Source organism: Coptis chinensis, chromosome 8, assembly GCF_015680905.1.
Source record: "Coptis chinensis isolate HL-2020 chromosome 8, ASM1568090v1, whole genome shotgun sequence".
NCBI lineage: Eukaryota > Viridiplantae > Streptophyta > Magnoliopsida > Ranunculales > Ranunculaceae > Coptis > Coptis chinensis.
In genome coordinates this window covers 86,321,562-86,339,291 of record NC_141463.1, presented here as the reverse complement: position 1 = coordinate 86,339,291, position 17,730 = coordinate 86,321,562, and the positions used below count along the sequence as shown (strand labels likewise).

At 36.1% G+C, this 17,730-nt stretch overlaps 1 protein-coding gene and 1 long non-coding RNA gene across 3 annotated transcripts; one reads left to right on the top strand and one right to left on the bottom strand.

The window, feature by feature from the left end:
* Positions 1 to 1,908: 1,908 nt before the first annotated feature.
* LOC147483845 (uncharacterized) lies at positions 1,909 to 2,521 on the bottom strand. 2 transcript variants are annotated; one of them, XR_015206971.1, is made up of 3 exons: positions 2,488 to 2,521; positions 2,319 to 2,370; positions 1,909 to 2,224 (listed from the first exon to the last, which is right to left on the bottom strand). It is a non-coding gene; the product is annotated as an uncharacterized LOC147483845 (long non-coding RNA). The 2 variants fall into 2 exon arrangements; XR_015206970.1 differs by having other exon boundaries at positions 2,453 to 2,511.
* A 1,511-nt stretch (positions 2,522 to 4,032) lies between these two features.
* On the top strand, positions 4,033 to 14,267 carry LOC147483844 (uncharacterized). Its single transcript, XM_086579657.1, has 4 exons — positions 4,033 to 4,789; positions 12,611 to 12,674; positions 13,020 to 13,127; positions 14,107 to 14,267. The coding sequence occupies exons 1-4, from the start codon at positions 4,691 to 4,693 to the stop codon at positions 14,265 to 14,267; spliced, it is 432 nt and encodes a 143-aa protein (XP_086435783.1). The 5' UTR covers positions 4,033 to 4,690.
* Positions 14,268 to 17,730: the final 3,463 nt, after the last annotated feature.

Genomic DNA, 17,730 nt, shown 5'->3' with positions numbered 1-17,730 from the left:
ATTAGTAACGCTTTTATAAAGTTAGTAACGCTTTTTTGTGTTACTCTTTTCTAACATTAGTAACGCTTTTATAAAGTTAGTAACGCTTTTTTGTGTTACTTATTGCAAAGCTTAGTAACGGTGAAGAACCGTTACAAAACTATTTCATATGTAAAAAAAAAAAAAATCCCCAAAACCACCCCCCCCCCCCTCCCTTTTTGGGAGACTACTTAACATGCATAAAGATGCCCCCACTTATTGGGTATTTTACAATTGTCCATAATATAAACAAGAAATCTTACAAGTACATCCAATTACATAATCTTTTATTAAAATAACATCACCAAAACGTCTTTCATAAATAGGACTTGCCACGCATGAAATACACACTGTTTTCCAAATCAATGGGACTTGTCCTTAAACTCAAGCTCTCATATCATTTGTACAAAACTAGCACCTTCAGTAGTTGTAAGCATCAGGGATGACTTTGGGATGGTATCATCAGAAAAGTCCCTTTCATCCTATACACCAATAGAAATAAATAAAAAGGAGTCGAAAGCAAAAAAAAATATGTATATATAGATATATACTTATATCCTATTCTTAAGTAGTAGCTCCTTATACTCAAACCACGAATTCGAGAAAGCGAGTATGGTAGCATAATTCTTAAGTAGCGATGTTTTGTCCCTTCCAAGAGATCGGAAAGTTAGGTATTTATTTTCACCGGTCCAACAACCAAACTCACAAAAATGTGGCAACAGGGGTCTCATACTCCTAACAATATGAGCAATTCAAACTCCAATAAACCTGCATTTCCACTTGAGCGTCTTCAAAGATCCTACTTTTGACTTTGTTTTTGTGCCTTCCGAGGAAAAATATTTGACGCAAGGAGGTGTTCTCGTCTCATATACAACCCTACAGACTCTATTAAATCCATAGGAAGAGTAAGAGAACGGTTCTATTGATTATTACTAAAGAAGCTCATAGAGTCTAAAAAAAGCTATATGTTGAAGATTACTGACCACTACTAGTGTGTATCTACGGGTATGATCATACTATTTGCAACAATTCTTTAAGGTTAAATAGCTAAACAAAGTAAACCAAAACAAACAAAATCATTCACAACAATTCTTTGGAGCTTTCAAGAAATTTTCTTAAAAACACGACACCTTATACGCTAGGTTTGTACTTGAGCAGATTCTAGAACGAGATTAAGCGTATTTGTGGGCACAAAGAAAGAGAGTGCCTTGGTGTTTTCAATAATCTGTTTGCGTACACGCAAGTCGATCGAGAAGAAAGGGAGTGAGTTGGAAAGGGCTAGCCGACAAAGGCATAAATGAATGCTTATCAAGAGGAACACCGGTTGAACACTTACACATTCACATGATTGGGTTCCATGACAACAGTTCCCGACTTGGAATCAATCTTTGCGTCAAGCTTTGAATTTCGCGACAAGATTCACTATCCATCTTTTCAGCCCTCGTCATAAGTCATATTCAACTTTTCCGCAAGTGTTCTCGCCGGATATAAATGAAAAACGGATGAATGGACACCGAATTTCTGCACGTCACAAATTACTAGGCGAACAAAGTGAAACTAATTTACATATAAAACCGATTCTTCAAGTCGCATTTAATTACCCTATATCAATGCACGATGTATTTGCACTAAGTTTCAAATATGAAAAGACGGACATTTTCGAGAAACTCATCCCTCAAAGGTAATGTGTAGTAAAGTTGCCTTCTTCAACACGTTTTCCCAAGAAAGGATCATTCAAGATAACCCCGCACAAAGTCTAGAGATTCAAAGGCAGTAAAAAATATTTTGAGACATGCGAAAGCGTAAGCATAAAATGCAACGTGAAACAATCACAAACACATAAAATAGCATCAAGCTTATGTAAAGATCACAGATGCATATCTTCTCCCCCACCAAACAATTACTAAAAGCATAGGTACAAGTACGCACACCTAGAAGGTTTCAAGTGATGCAATCAGCGGTAACAGTGACGGTGTCGTATTCTACTGAAAACATCCCCGTCAAACAAGTAGTCATTCTATATGAACAACTTACACGGAGCACTGGAGTGGAGGAACGTACCTTGAGAGTGGAGAGAAGACGTGGAGCACTGGAGTGGAGGCGTGAGATAGTTGAAAGTGAGGAACGATCATCAGTAGAGTTCCCTTAGACATTACAACCCAATGAACTGCTCCCATTCCTATTGAGAATGAACCAATATATAGAGCTGCTGAGTTCAAAGAAAAGGTTTTCAGTGTACTATTAAGTTGAATTTTGACTTGTGGAAATGAACCTATCTAGACATAGTATAATTCAATTACCAGTGCTAGTCACGGCAAGTGCAGGGACTACTTCAAGTGATAACTCATGGCTCTATTCCACATAATTATGATGCATTATATTAGGGATCTCAAAGGCAAAAAAGTTAGAACATAAATAATTTTAGCACCAACACCTTCAAATAGAAGGAAAGAGCAGCCTATCAAATACCTCCATCTATTACCTCCTTCCATTGGCCACATCGTAATTTCAGCTCTAGTAGGCGCCGGACGACTTGACAAGTGACTCCAAAACCCGTGTTGAAGCAGATGACTGGAATGTGAGCAGCTCCACATATAGATATAATTTCTTCTTGAATGTCCGCTAGCCTTACCCATCCACATTCTACAAAGAAGATCACCTCTGGCAATCATAATCCCAAAGAGGATTAGGAGACCGCATTACTCGCAGAGCAACAAAAGGGCAATTTCTCAAAATGCACTCGGGTATACAAAACCAATGTTTCACAAGTCATGGGAATTTTAATGATCTACCTCAAAGACAATTACTAATACAACGTGACGGGCTTAAACATTGCCCTAGTTTAGGTGAGAAGCTATCAACGTGTTGCTTGAAAGTCGATGGTAATTTAGAAGAAACTTGAAGTTTATTCTCCGTTGAGCTAAATGGGAGATTATTAGGTCGTTGGATGATCTTAAGTGGACGCGAAAACAGGCCAAGTGATAATTCATTTGATTGTTGCAAATGGGAGTTTGCTTGCTTGAACTTTGCTTCTTTCTCCTTTATAACTGGAGCACTGTGGGGATCATGTAGTCAAAACAAAAATGTAAATTGTTTTAGAAAAAGGAACTCAAGCATGTGAACGCCGGTAAACAAACTTAGAAACCGAATCGCAAGAGTACCCAAATTCTGTTTAAGTCGTAAGAATAATGTTTAAACAATCTTATCTTTCTAGTTCATAAAAACTAAAACTGAAGCAAATTTCTTTGTAATTTAAAAAACGAAAGTGTCCACCAGTATGACGAGGATAAGTGGATACTAGAAATTGACAACTAGAAATAAATAAAGAAAGAAAATAAAAGTGATTATTGTTCAGAAGTACTTACTCCGAGCATGAGAAAGCTGAATCCTTGCTTGATAGTATCCTCGCCAAGGTTAATCTCTATAAGTTTCCATGAGATCAGCAAGCGTGCAATCCTTTACCACCTTCAACTTTGTGATGAATTCCCCAGGGCATTCTTTCGAGGGCTCCCATTTCACAAAAACTTGAACTGAGGCAGTAATCATTTCCTCCTCCGGCATACTATTTTCTTTCATGTCTTCTACTGTTTCAAAGGAGATCCGACCTTTCTTGAGCTGGGATTCTACTAAGTTCTGCTCATTCAAAAACTTGAGTGGCGCAAATGGCTCCATTCCTGAGCTTGGAGTTTCCCCAGCGTTGTTTATCGTTACATCAGACAAAACTCGATAGTTATGCCCAAACTCTGGTACAGGAGCAGTCTGAAGAGGCGAGTTTTCCTTCGAAAGTATTTTTACTGCATGGAACACTCACCTGCAAATAACAACAAAAGAACAAGACAGTAAAAATGTCAAGAATGAATTGAAAAAGCATTTAAATGTGAGCTGCAGTCCCAGACTTGCATAGAAAAGCCAGTTGTATATACAGTTCAATGATACAAACATTCTTGTGAGGCGTAAGGAATTAGATAAAAGTGATAGGGCAGTTTGCACATACTACACTAGAAAAGCAGCAGAAGCATCTAAAGTGAATTTTCTGTTGATATTACCAAGCTAAAATTGAGATATAAATTCTATAGATTTCGAGGAAAGCAACTTAATTGCAAATGCAGCTTTAGATTCCCAAAAGACATCATGGGCATCAAGACTCAAGAGTACTTGTGAATTTTTTTTCAAATAAGATGCTGGCAAGAGATCTAGGACTTGATGGAAAAGCAGCCTTACCAAAATCTCCTAGTCTGATATTGGATTAACGCAACAGCTGCCCTTTCCAATAAGTTAGCCACTCCATCTCCGAAGCATTTAATGCAACCTTCAGGCTTCAAACACAAAGCTTTCTCAACCTAAACCTTTTCTGTCAAATCTAGCCTCAATGACTTCTATGTGGAGAGACTGCGGATCTTCCCAGATTTTCCACAACTATTCATTAAGGAGCTCCTAGTTCATGATTTATTGATATTAAATATTGAAGCCCACGTGGAAATCCCAGCTTACTTGCCGTAATTGAACATTTACAAATTCTCTCAATTGGTAACTTCATAGAAAATGTTTGTGATCTAGTTTTTTTTTTTATTTTCACTCCTTGGTTGAATCTTGAATGTGTTATGCGGGGTGTTAATTGTGTGGAAGTTTGTATTAATCCCTCTAGAAACTAATATATGGATAACTAACGTGTATGCAGGGTTTAACCATTGTTAGTCATATACTTAGAGTGGGTGGGAAGTTTATTGCGAAGATATTCCGTGGGAAAGATACAAGTTTACTTTATTGCCAGGTGAGTAGTAATTTTCTTCATTTCATTTAGAAATAAAGCCTTGACCCAGTTAGTAATTCTCATGAACGTTGATCACTTTGCGTTATCAGTGTTTTTTTTTTCTTTTTGATAAGTAGTTTTTATTAATGGAAAGAAAAGTGCATAGCACAAACAGATACAACGAGTGAGTAAGGTCCTCACTAACAACAGGAATAAAAAAGGAGAAAACAAAAACCCAAAAGAGCAACCTCTGTGAGGATTTCTCCAATACCCAGAATACATGTCAATCAATAAAGAAAACCAAATAATAATAGGACATACCTGAAGCCATAGCGTTGATCAAGCAAGTCCTATAAGCAGCAGCGGAACGTTGTTGTCTTCCACTCCAAAACCCTTCTTGTGTTCTCTCACAGTGGATGGAAAACTTATGAGAATCAAAATAGGGTTTGGGGTGGGGACCTCAACTTATATTATGGGTGTATTTCTATTATAGCCCATCATGATAATAGAAATACGCTTAAGCCAAAAAAAGTATCCGCACATATCGTTAAGCCCATACTCTTTTTATACACGTGTCATGACTTGACACGTGTGGTTTGAGACATGTAAATGACTTCGGTCATGTTACTTTAAGATCACAGGTTTAGTGAGTCTTCTCAATGTCCTTTCCGGACGTAGTTCGACAATTAACAATTGTGTAATGTGTATGATCTATGTAGGTACACCTTAAAGAGAAAAGTTCTAACAATCTCCCACTTGTACCACATAGGTCATAACCCGATATTAAACAATGTTGACCTTAAGAGCTCTAAATTTTATTGTCGAAATAATGAGTGTCGCCTCAAAAACACAATCGGTCCATTGAAAATAAAAATATAGGATCACAGCGACCTTTGCCACATTTAGCATGACTAGACCCATCTGTGGTCACAATACTAATATCTCCAACGACATAGATTAAGTATGGATGTGTAGCATGAAAATAACATGTAATGTGATCCCGGAACATGTTCATTTTCAACTGGTCCAACCTTATGATTTATAATGATTTCTTTATTCTACTTAATCAAACTTTATATGTGCAACCATAAATGAATAAGTAGATAACTTTATTTCAAAAAATAATCATCAATAGTAAACAAAAATTAATACAAACTCCCACTAAAAGGAAACACCGGAAGGACTAACCACCCCATACGAGCTACATGCTCCTTAAATGCCTTAGGTGGTAAGCCCTTAGTTAGCGGATCGACTATATCCGGAGATTTGTATTAACATACTCAATTGTCATATGATGATCTTTAACCCTCTCTTTCACGACAAGAAACTTGATGTCAATGTGCCTAGACTTTGACTTAACTCTTGTTGTTCTTGGAATAAAGTTCTCGCGGCTTTATTATCACAATAAACCGTTAATGGTTTCTCAATGAAACCCATTGCATGAAGCCCGTAGTGAAATTTCTATACCACTTTACTTGATTTGATGCTTCAAAACAAGCAATAAATTCTGCTTCCATAGTGGAGGAGGCTATTAGTGTTTGTTTGACACTTTTCCATGATACAAAGACCTCAAAACTAACATGAAAACATAACCGGGCGTGGATTTTCTACTATCCAAGCAACCAAGCAAAATCTGAATCGAATACCCAATCAACTCAAAATGATCGGGTTTCGGTGTATGTGAGCATAAAATCTTTTGTCCTTTGCAAATACCGCATCACCTTTTTAGCCGCTTTCCAATGATCCATTCCCTGGATTACTTAAGTATCGCCCTAGCATTCCAACCACGCGACGCAATATCCGGACGCTGCACAAACTTGAGCATACATAAGACTCCCTACTATTGATGCATAAGGAATATCTTGCATTTGTTCTTTCTCTAAATCGTTCTTTGGACATTGAAGCAAACTCAATTTATCACCCTTAGCAATGGGGCATCACCTAGTGCCACAGTTTTGCATGCCAAACCTACTTAGCACCCTTTCAACATAAGCCTTTTGTGATAAGCCTAGAATGCCACGCGGATCTATCATGATGAATTTCAATGCCTAGCAAAAAGATGCTTCACCAAGATCTTTCATCTCAAAATTCCTTGAAAGAAATCGCTTGGTTTCATGCAAAAGGCCTATGTCACTGCTCGCTAATAGGATGTCATCAACATATAGCACTAGAAAAATAAATTTACTCCCACTGATCTTGTGATAAACACATTGATCCACATCATTTTCCTTAAAACCAAAAGAGGAAATGATGTGATCAAACTTTAAATACCACTGACGAGATGCCTGCTTTAAGCCATAGATGGATTTCTTTAATTTACAAACCAAATGTTCAGAGCCTTTGGACTCAAAACCATGAGGTTGCCTCATATAGATAGTCTCCTGAATGTCACCATTCAGAAAAGATGTCTTAACATCCATCTGGTGTAACTCTAAATCATAATGAGCTACAAGTGCCATAATAAGTCTAAAAGAGTCTTTCGATGAAACTGGAGAGAAAGTCTCTTTATAGTCAATGCCTGCCTTTTGAGTAAAGCCTTTTGCAACAAGACGTGCTTTATATCTGTCAATGCTACCTTTTGAGTCTCTTTTGGTTTTGAAAATCCATTTGTTAGCAATGGGTTTGACTCCATTAGGCAACTCGACAAGATCCCAAACGTCATTGTCTTTCATAGACTTTAACTCCTCTATCATGGCATTCATCCAATCTAAGAAGTGAGCACTTTGTTTGGCTTGAATGAAAGTAGTAGGATCATTTTCCATTCCTATATCAAACTCATGCTCTTGGAGATAGACTATATATTCATCTGAATTAATAGCTGCTCTCCGCTCCCTAGTTGATCTCCTTATTGGCACTTCCAATTGAATTTGTTGAGGTTCTTCTATAATAGCAGGGGCCAACTCAGGAATATTTAGTTGATCTACAACCGCATCCTGCCTAATGACAGGTGTGATCAACTCATCTCTGTGGATATCCATTAAAGGAATATCAACATGCTCTTCTTCAAAAGCAATATTCCGTTGTTGTGTGCTCCCACTATCCTCAACATCCTCAATAAATTTGGCATTATCCGTCTCAATTAGGGTATTGGAAGAGGGGCAATAAAACTTGAAAACCCTTGACCTTTCGAATAACCAATAAAGTAGCAACTAACCGTTCTTGAGTCCGGTTTTTCTTTCATTAGGCCTATATGGCCTAGCCTCAGATTGGACAACCCCAAATATGTAAATGCCTTATACTTTGGGTTTCTTTCGGTCCATAATTCATATGGGGTTTTAGTTCTTTGCTTTACTAGGTACTTTCGGTTAAGGATATATATCTGCAGATCTTTAAGGCTTCACCCCAAAGAGACTCGGTAAGGTAGAATGACAAATCATACTCCTAACCATGTCCTTTAGAGTCCGATTTCGATCTCTCGATATACACCATTTTGACGTGGAGTCCCCGGCATGGTGTATTGAGGAACGATGCCACATTCCTCCAAGTATCTTGCAAATGGTCCGGATGTTGGCCTTTTCCATCATACCTACCATAGTATTCACCACCACGGTCGGATCGATAGCTTTAATTTTCTTAGAATGTTGATTTTCAACTTCACTTTATAGGCCTTAAATACATCCAAAGGGTGTTGTGATTTTTCATGAATTAAGTATAGATACCCATAACGAGAATAGTCATCTCAGAACGTGATAAAATACCGTTGACCATTCCAAGAAGCCGTAGGAAATGGACCACAAATATCGGTATATATCAAGTCTAAGACACTTGAACTCCTGCTGGCACCAAACTTCCTTATATTTGTTTGTTTACCCTTTATACATTCAATACAAACTTTAAAGTCTGAAAAATCAAGGGCACTAAGAACTCCATTTGACACAAGCCTTTCAATTCTCTGTTTAGAGATATGACCCAAACGCTTGTGCCACAATGTAGAGGAGTTCTCATTAATTAATCTACGCTTAGTACCATAGTTATTAACATGCAAAGTTTCATTTAACCTTAAGTGAGAGGCATCCAAGTCTAACTTGTATAGATTATCAATCAAAGAGCCTGTACCGATAAGATTTGAATTTTGAAAGAGACTAAATATTCCTTTTCCAACTGAACAAGTATAACCGGATTTGTCCAAACAGGAAATAGAAATTAAATTCCGTCTAAAAGACGGTAAATAATGATCTCATCTAAATCCAAATAAAACCGGACTCTAATTTTAATCTAAAGACTCCAATGGCCTCAACACATGCCTTATTGCCATCACCCATGTAAATGAACCTTTCGGTATCACTTGGCTTTGCGGCTCCTTAGACAACCCCCGCATGGAAACACTAATGTGAATAGTTGCTCCCCGTATCTATCCACCAAGAATTAGAAGGTACTTGGCAAGATTTAATTCAGAACAAACAAAACTAAATTCATTACCGCTTGCTTTGCTTTCCACTTTATATACTTTGGACATTCTTTCTTAATGTGACTGCGGGTTTCTTACAAAAAAAGTAGAAAGTAGCTTTGAACTTTTTTATCTTTTCTTCGTGATTCACTGTGGTGTCACATTATCGCAGTTCCTTTACCCTTATTATTCCATTTTCTTTTCTTAGTGCCTGAATTGCCAATAGAGGAAGTGGCCAAGTGAGCACTTTCGTCTTCTCTTGTTTGACCTTTCCTCTTCTTGCACACACCGAAAGCAATGAGCTCATTAAGAGTCCATTTCTCCCTTTGAGTATTATAATTGATCTTAAAGGGACCAAATTTGTGCAGAAGAGAAATAAGAATGAGGTGCACAAGGAGATCATCAGAGAACTCCAACTTTAGTGCCCTCATTTTGGCAACAAGATTAGATATTTCCATAATGTACTCTCTAACATTTCCTTTGCCAGTATACCGCATGGTGACAAGTTTGCTAAGAAGCGTACTTGCCTCCACCTTTTCCGATGCAACAAATCGGGCTGCAACTTGGCTTAGGAATTTCTTGGCATTTTCTTCCTTAGGCATTGCACCACGAAAAGTTTCAGAAATAGAGTGCTTCATTATACTAAGACTAAGGCGATTGGAGCGCTCCCACTTTTCGTAGGTAGCCTTTTCCTCAGCTCCACTATCGGCCTTTAAGGTTAGCGGGGCTCATCAACACGTAATGCATAATCCAAATCCATACATCCAAGAACGATTAGAACATGCTCTTTCCATTTTGTAAAGTTGGAACCAGTAAGAACTGGAATACTAGTTAAATTGGCAGATATAGAAGATGTATTCACTGAACATGATACAAAAGATAACTCACATTAATACATATGCCATTTTCTTTAATGCATAGACAATAATAAGCTGTAATATTATCATGCATTCATTAGTCTAAATGAAAAATAATAATCAAATAGACAAATGACAAGAAAGAAAAACATTTATAAAACTTTAGTAGGGGCCTTAATGAGAAACCTAACACACCGTTATAATTCAAGTCTTTGGACAAGCATTTAACGTGTAAGTGGTTTTCCTAAACACATAAGGCTAATCGACATATGTAAAACAAAGTTAGGCTTGGCCAAACAATAAGTCTTCCTTAGGGCCGACTATTGAATGCATAAGTAACTCCTAAAATTATTTTACATATATTAATTACCTTATACCGTCACTAATCCGGCCAAAGTAATAAACTTCCTTTGGGCCGATTATTACTGGCATGGATTAAGACGCAACCATATACAATCTAATCAACTTTACCATTAAACCCAAATAAATTTTCCATGAAAGAGGCCACTTAGGCAGCATATCACGTTGAACTTACCCAAATTTCATGGTTTAGATTGCTAATTTTCAAATGTTTGGAACATGCTATTATTCAATTCTATTAATTAACATGATAATAGTAGAAAAGAAAATTCCAATAGCAAACTTAAGAAATCCAAACATGATCAAACTGAAATTTAAGTTCGTCTACTTTATTGGGCTCGAAAAACTCTTCGATTTGACTATTCAACCCCAAAACGGACTTAAATTGAGTTATATACAACTGAAATAAGGTAATTGGGCCCAAAATATACAAAAATAGGCCCAAAACCGGGTCAAACTAGGTCCATTCAGCATGAGTAGGACCCGGTCAGCACAAGTCAAACTTTGTTTGCAAAGTCAGACTTGGCATACATGGGTCAGACCCAAGCCTAATATAGTTTATGGGTCGAGATGGACTTTGGGCTATGGGGCAGACTTTAATAAAACACAATCTCTCTTTTAGTGGGCTTTAATATAAAACAAAAAAGGCCCAAAAAAAAAAAAAAAAAAAAAAAATTTGTGTTTGGATCGGTTTTAAAACTCAAAATTTTGGATCAGTTTTAAAACTCAAAATTTTGGATCGGTTTTAAAACTCAAAATTTGGGATTGACGAGTTGACTCAAGGACAACTCATCGTCACCTTCCTCGAGTCTGAAGCAGTAATGTAAAACAAACCCTTGATGCTTCGGCAACCTTACTGCCACCCCTGAACGCCACAACCAGATGATGCAAACACAAATCCAACCGTACAGATGTAATCTAGAGTTTAGTACGACCCTACCCACCAAATTTCAGCACAATCCAAAGATAGATTACAAAGATCTATGGATTTAAAGTCGAAAAAAACGAGTTTTTAACCGATTAGCGGCAACGAATCAAAGGTATATTAATCGAAATCCATCATCCACCTTATGAACATGATTCTTGGATAACGAAGTTGCGACCCTATGAAAACCTTTTACCGGAACAGATTCGGTGATCCGATAAAAACGAAAAAATATATTTCGCAAACTTAACCGCATAACTAAAAAAATTCGATTTTTACTCAATGTTTACACAGTAATTAAATTAAACGTATGTTTTTTCATGATTAACATCTAGGCGACTCGCTACCAATTGTGAGGATTTCTCCAATACCCGTAATACATGTCAATCAATAAAGAAAACCAAATAATAATAGGACATACCGAAGCCATAGCGTTGATCAAGCAAGTTCTATAAAGAAATGAACGTTGTTGTCTTCCACTCCAAAACCCTTCGTTGTGTTATCTCAATTTGGATGGAAAACTTATGAGAATCGGGAATAGGGTTTGGGGTGGGGACCTCAACTTATATATTATGGGTGTATTTTATTATAGCCCATCATGATAATAGAAATACGCTTTAAGCCCCAAAAAGATATCTGCGACATATCGTTAAGCCCATATCATTTTATACACGCGTGTCATGACTCGACACGTGTGGTTTGAACATGTAAATGACTCAGTCATGTTACTTTAAGATCACAGTTTAGTGAGTCTTCTCAATGTCACTCAGACGTAGTTCGACAATTAACAATTGTGTAATGTGTACGATCTATGTAGGTACACCTTAAAGAGAAAAGTTCTAACAACCTCCTCTCATTCTCTCAACAACTGCCGACACATATCATAATCCCTGTACAACATTGGACCAGTCCAACACAAGGTCCTTAAATCTGTAGTTCCTCCTTTCGCGTTATCAGTGCTTCATATAGATACTTCAGACTTTCAATAGTTTTGATTGAGAGACAGACTATCTAATTTCCTTAAATGTATCTAAGTTATATCACCACTTTGATGTTCTCTGTACTTCTACAGTTCTACCTCTATGCAAATCTTATCTGGTCATCTGTGTTTGGTTTAATTTTGCTCACAAGTCTTGAATTGTAGTACAGTAATTTCTTGGAAGAGGGTTGCAGTAACATAACATAGCAACGCATTATACACCGGCAACTCACATCATATGAAATGTGCTCTAAAAAGATACATAATTTATTTGTGCTGTTTCCTCTCAGAAAGTTTCTGACTCGTCAATCTCTTTCGTGTTTTGTCTTTGCAGCTCAAACTATTTTTCTTGGTAGTTACATTTGCAAAACCAAAAAGCAGTCGCAATTCAAGCATAGGTGATTATTTCTTGTTTTAGTTTCCTTCTCATGCTAATATGCATCGTGACTCCAACTCTTTTGGCTTCAATGTTCAAGAACTTGTCGTGATTCTAAAATCTTGTTGTGTTACATAGTGGTTTCAGACTTTCAGTCTTCTCAGAGATAGATATTACTGGGAGAATTAAGATTCTAGAAACAAATAATAAAAAATGAAAAATGAAAATAATATTGATATTAAATACTCAAGACTAAGTAGAGCTGTTGAATAATAAAGGTTCAACAGTTGTAGTCAAAAAAATTATAATAGTTTTATGTCTGGTTAGTATTATTGTCCTCATTGGAATTGTTTTCTATTTGGTGCAGAGGCCTTTGCTGTTTGTGAAAATTATTCCCCTCCTGAAGGATTTAATCCAGAAGATTTACATCGCCTTCTGGAAAAAGTTGGCAGCCCCACTGGAGTGGATGACTTAGGTAATGTCTCATCTTAATTTACAATTTAGACTGTATTTCACTCGGTGTTTAAAACATGCCTTTAAGCCTTTGAGCCTCGAAGATATAATATTTAGGTGATGTCATATGAAGAAATTTACTTAGACAAGCATAAAGTTACTGAGTCTTGTGAACTGTCGAGTTGCATAGAAGAAAGCTTGAACACTGGAAGAGGCATAGCCTTGTTAGAAACAATAAATATTTCTGAGGTCTTAGATACTCAACAAATAATATTAGTATATCACAAAACCAAAAATACTAATTACTTGGCAATAATAGCAGTGCTATATACAAATAGGCAAGACACATCTTAGCAAGCAACAAAAGTTTCCCATTCTAATTCCTAACCAAAAGTTGACAGTAACAAGAATAGTATAAACATAGGCTATTTATAGATTGGGACATATACGTGATTTGTAAATTTATAAGGATAGGTTTGTTAAAAGAAAATTTAAAATTTTTGTATTTAGAAAGAGCTGAAAAAAGGGTTTCATTGAGGCTTTAGCCTCGAGGCATATGCCTAATTAGTGTAAGTCGTAAGCCTCTTCAACTAGCATAGAGGCTACATCGTCGGTGTGCTTTACCTCTATGAGGCTTCAGGCGCGCCTCGAGGTGTACGCTTTTGAAGCATTGATATCCCTTTTTATTGATATATATTTAGTTAGTGGCTTAGAGTCTATGTTCAGAATCTCACTCTTTGGTAGGAACCTGCTCAACTATTCGTTTATCTTTATCATTTTATCCCCCTCGAATGCAAATCGACTGCAAGTTCTTCCCTTATATGTATTCATACTTAGAACTTTGCTTGCCCTCAGCATTTCAAATTATGATTACTCCATAGTTTATTGTTGTTCTTTTTGTGGACCCAATGAAACTGGTGAGATTGGATTTGGTAATTGGCACCAGAATTAGTATATGGTTGACTTGGTAAATAGACCTAAAGGTTTTGTTTTTGGAGGAGATGGCCATGTTGATCAAGGGTCTCATATGGCTTTGGACAAAATTGTGGAAGGAGCTCATGGATTACTCTGTAATTTGCCGTTTAGACAGTGGAACAATACACCTAGCAAACGGATGAACAAAGAACTACGCCAACTCCAGGTTTCAAGCTCAGGTGACTGAACTAATTTGATTTCAAATGCTTTACTTTGAAGGCAATATAACATATAAGCACATGACCCCACACACACACACAATTCTTATGTTGTGTGTCATCTGTTTTCAGAGTGAGAAGTAGCTATTAAACAATTGAAGAATAGTATAAGGTGATTGTCATGCATCAGTAGTCCTCATATTCCTTCATGTACTACAGATAAAGTAAACCTACCAGTGTTAAGAACATAATCAAATTAGACACTTCATCTAACTTAAATGATGGATAAAAGCCATGTTAATGTCGTGCATACCTATGTACCAATCAGAAATCAATTGGTTCTCAGTGCTCCAAGACCAATGATTAATCGCATTGGACATCTGCAAAAATGATATAGAGAAAGTATACAATAAATGAATTAGCATCTCATATTGCAAGTAAATACGTAGCAAAAGAAAATGACAATTCATTGATACATGCCAAATCCGTATACAAATCCCTATACTAAAATTCAATGGATGATTCTAACCACTAAGAATGGCCAAGTCATACCAAATATATGATCTTTGGCACACTTGGGAATGGCCAAGTCTTAAAAATGCAAGCCTATTTAAATAATAACCACTAAGAAAATCACAGTTGCTTTTAAAACCCAATAATACCTATTTCTTATAAATAAAACAACTTATTTTAAGCAAATTGAATAAAATGGGACACCCCCTTCCTGTACACCCTCCCAAGTCTGTTGTCATCCATTCTTTTGGAATTGATTGAAACATTATGTGAGTAACACAGTAGGTAAACACAAAGAGCAAATAATTGTAATAGATTCAATGTCTTTTAAAAGGATACTGCATAAGTAAATATTGAGGGAAGTTGTGGTGGGGTGGTTAGAAATACTCTTTTCCTATATTCCAACTAACCCAGCTTTTAGCACTATCTATAAATACTGAATCATCTAGGTGAACATGCTCTGGGGCCCCTACATTTTAATTTTTTACCATTAAATTGGTAAACAAATATTATTCAACAATAAAGAGAAAGAAATTGGTAACCATTTAACACGTGCCTAGTACAAAGAAAATATTCAAGCAACTCAATATAGCCATGGAACTTACAACTATGAGTAACAAACAAAGATCATCACCGCTTATATCCCAAATTTCTATCTAACCAAGGTCTCAAACTAATGGCGTCTAGAAACATTTATAGGACACTTCAGCTACTCAGACATCTTACATTTTTCTGGTGCTAGCAAAAGCAAGGGATAGCAGTCTTATTATCATTTTTTTCTTTTTATCAACAAAACAATAATATTATATTATTTATAATAGTGGTGGTGTGAGAGATTCACACTACCCAAGTTACAAGCACACAAAAGCTAAGCCTCAATCACGGCATCCCATTTAAATACAAGATCTTCCAATATTAATCCCCTACACATCGGTAAATATGACACCCAATCCCACATAAGTAACTTGCAGACAACACAAAATTCAGGAATGGGGATCACATCATTTCATAATCAGAAAATAAAAATAAAAGGGAAAATTAGAAAATAAAGATCGAGCACAATTACAAAATTTGGAAATCTGCCCATTTGCGTAACATACCACCAAATTACTAGAGTTAATTAAAAACATAATGCAAAAAATAAAAAAAAAAAATCATACCTTTACAACAAATCGTGAAGATACTTGATTGAAATGAGTGCACCAAGATGAGAAGATACTAAAAATTTAGATCTTAGTATAGTAACGAGAGGTTAGTTTCTTGAAAAAATTGAAATTCGTTAGATTTAAGCGGTAGTAGTGAGAGAGCACGAGTGTGAAGATCGAAGAAAAATCTATACACGAGGAACAATTCAGAAACCGGGGAAAAGAAAAAAATATCACCACTTAAATCATGAACTCCAACACCTACCCACCGAATTACACATATAGAACATGTAATATATGAAAATAATCGAATTTTTACATAAGAATACAAGATATCAAAATAAAAATCATACCTTTGGTTATAAAGCGGAAGCAACTAGCACCTGAATTCATTTTAGTTGTTGATTAAACACCAAGCAAAGATTGTGAAAAAAAAATTAAAAGTAGAAATTAGATGATGAAAATTGTCAAACCATAGAAGAAGAATGTGAAGGAAGGCAAAACTACCGGATGGCGGATGACGGCTGAAGTGTTGATTATGTTGAGCGAGAGAGAGAGGGTGATGGAAAAATATATCACCGGTTTTAGTTTAGATGGAACAAGAGATAAGAGAAGAGCGCGACTTTTTCATTTTTTCCCTCGATCCCAAAATTCTATAATTTTGGTTTTTATTTTTTTATTTTCTATTATCTTAACTTTAGTCTTTACGGTTTCCAGTCAAAACAAAAATTTTAAAATACGTTACTGATTAATTCTCAAACCCCGAAAAATTAATGTAACACATTATTAGCAATTTTAACGCCCAAAAAACGTTAGGAACGTAGTTACACCTAAAAAACGTTAGGAACCAAAAAAAGTGTGCGTTACTAATATATTGTTTTGGTGTAGTGGGGCACGCATTTCCTCACATACTCAATGACAGTCAGAGGAGTCGAGTATGAGAATTCACATCTACCACTTATTATCACACCATCCTACTCCTAATTGAGCTAGAGGTCTTTATTAGGTGTTATGAAGCTTAGGCGGTTATGTAGAAGAAAATGGAATAGAATAAATAAAAAATGATACGTATGAGAGAATAAGGTCTTCAAGATATTTACGCCAGAGAAATCATTTTTTTTCCTGCTTCTATCATGAGTTTCCAGACTTAGCTTTAAGATTTTGTATTCCCTTTTGATTTAATTTTGGGGAAAATTCTAACTTTGATATTTCTTTTGATTTTTGGAAATATATTTATATTTTTCTTTTTCTTTTCTTCTGAAGCAGGTAACTGATTTTGATTTGTGGCAAGTTTTTCTCTTTATTTTTCGGCACTTCATCCTATTTCTCATACTCATTATCTAGGTGGGCTTATTTATTTGTAGTTAATAGATGGGTAATGAACTTTTGGTGAAATAGAAAGGGTTAATAAAAGGTTCAGTGGGGTAACTAGCGGTAATTTTTTTTTACAGGTGTGAATTTTTGGCTATATCGATCCAAAGAAGGCCTAAATTCTCGCCTAGAATTCGGGTAGTGATCAAGTAAGTAAACGTGTGAACTTCTCTATTCGTAAAAACTACTCCTCTGTGTCATTATTCACATATCACACATTTTGAGGCTTTTTAGTTAGATTCTTACAGGATATGAAAATTAAGTTGTCTAACCGTGGGTCCCAAAAACTTACTGCTATGTACATTTAATGATAGCCAGTGCATGAATGCTCATGAAATGATGTAAAAACTATTGCATACGTATTAACTTAAGTTTCTAAGAACAAATCCTAATTCTAATGCTAGGGTGAGATTTCTAGATATTTTTCATCACCAAAAAGGAAACAAGACTTTGTCACTAAATA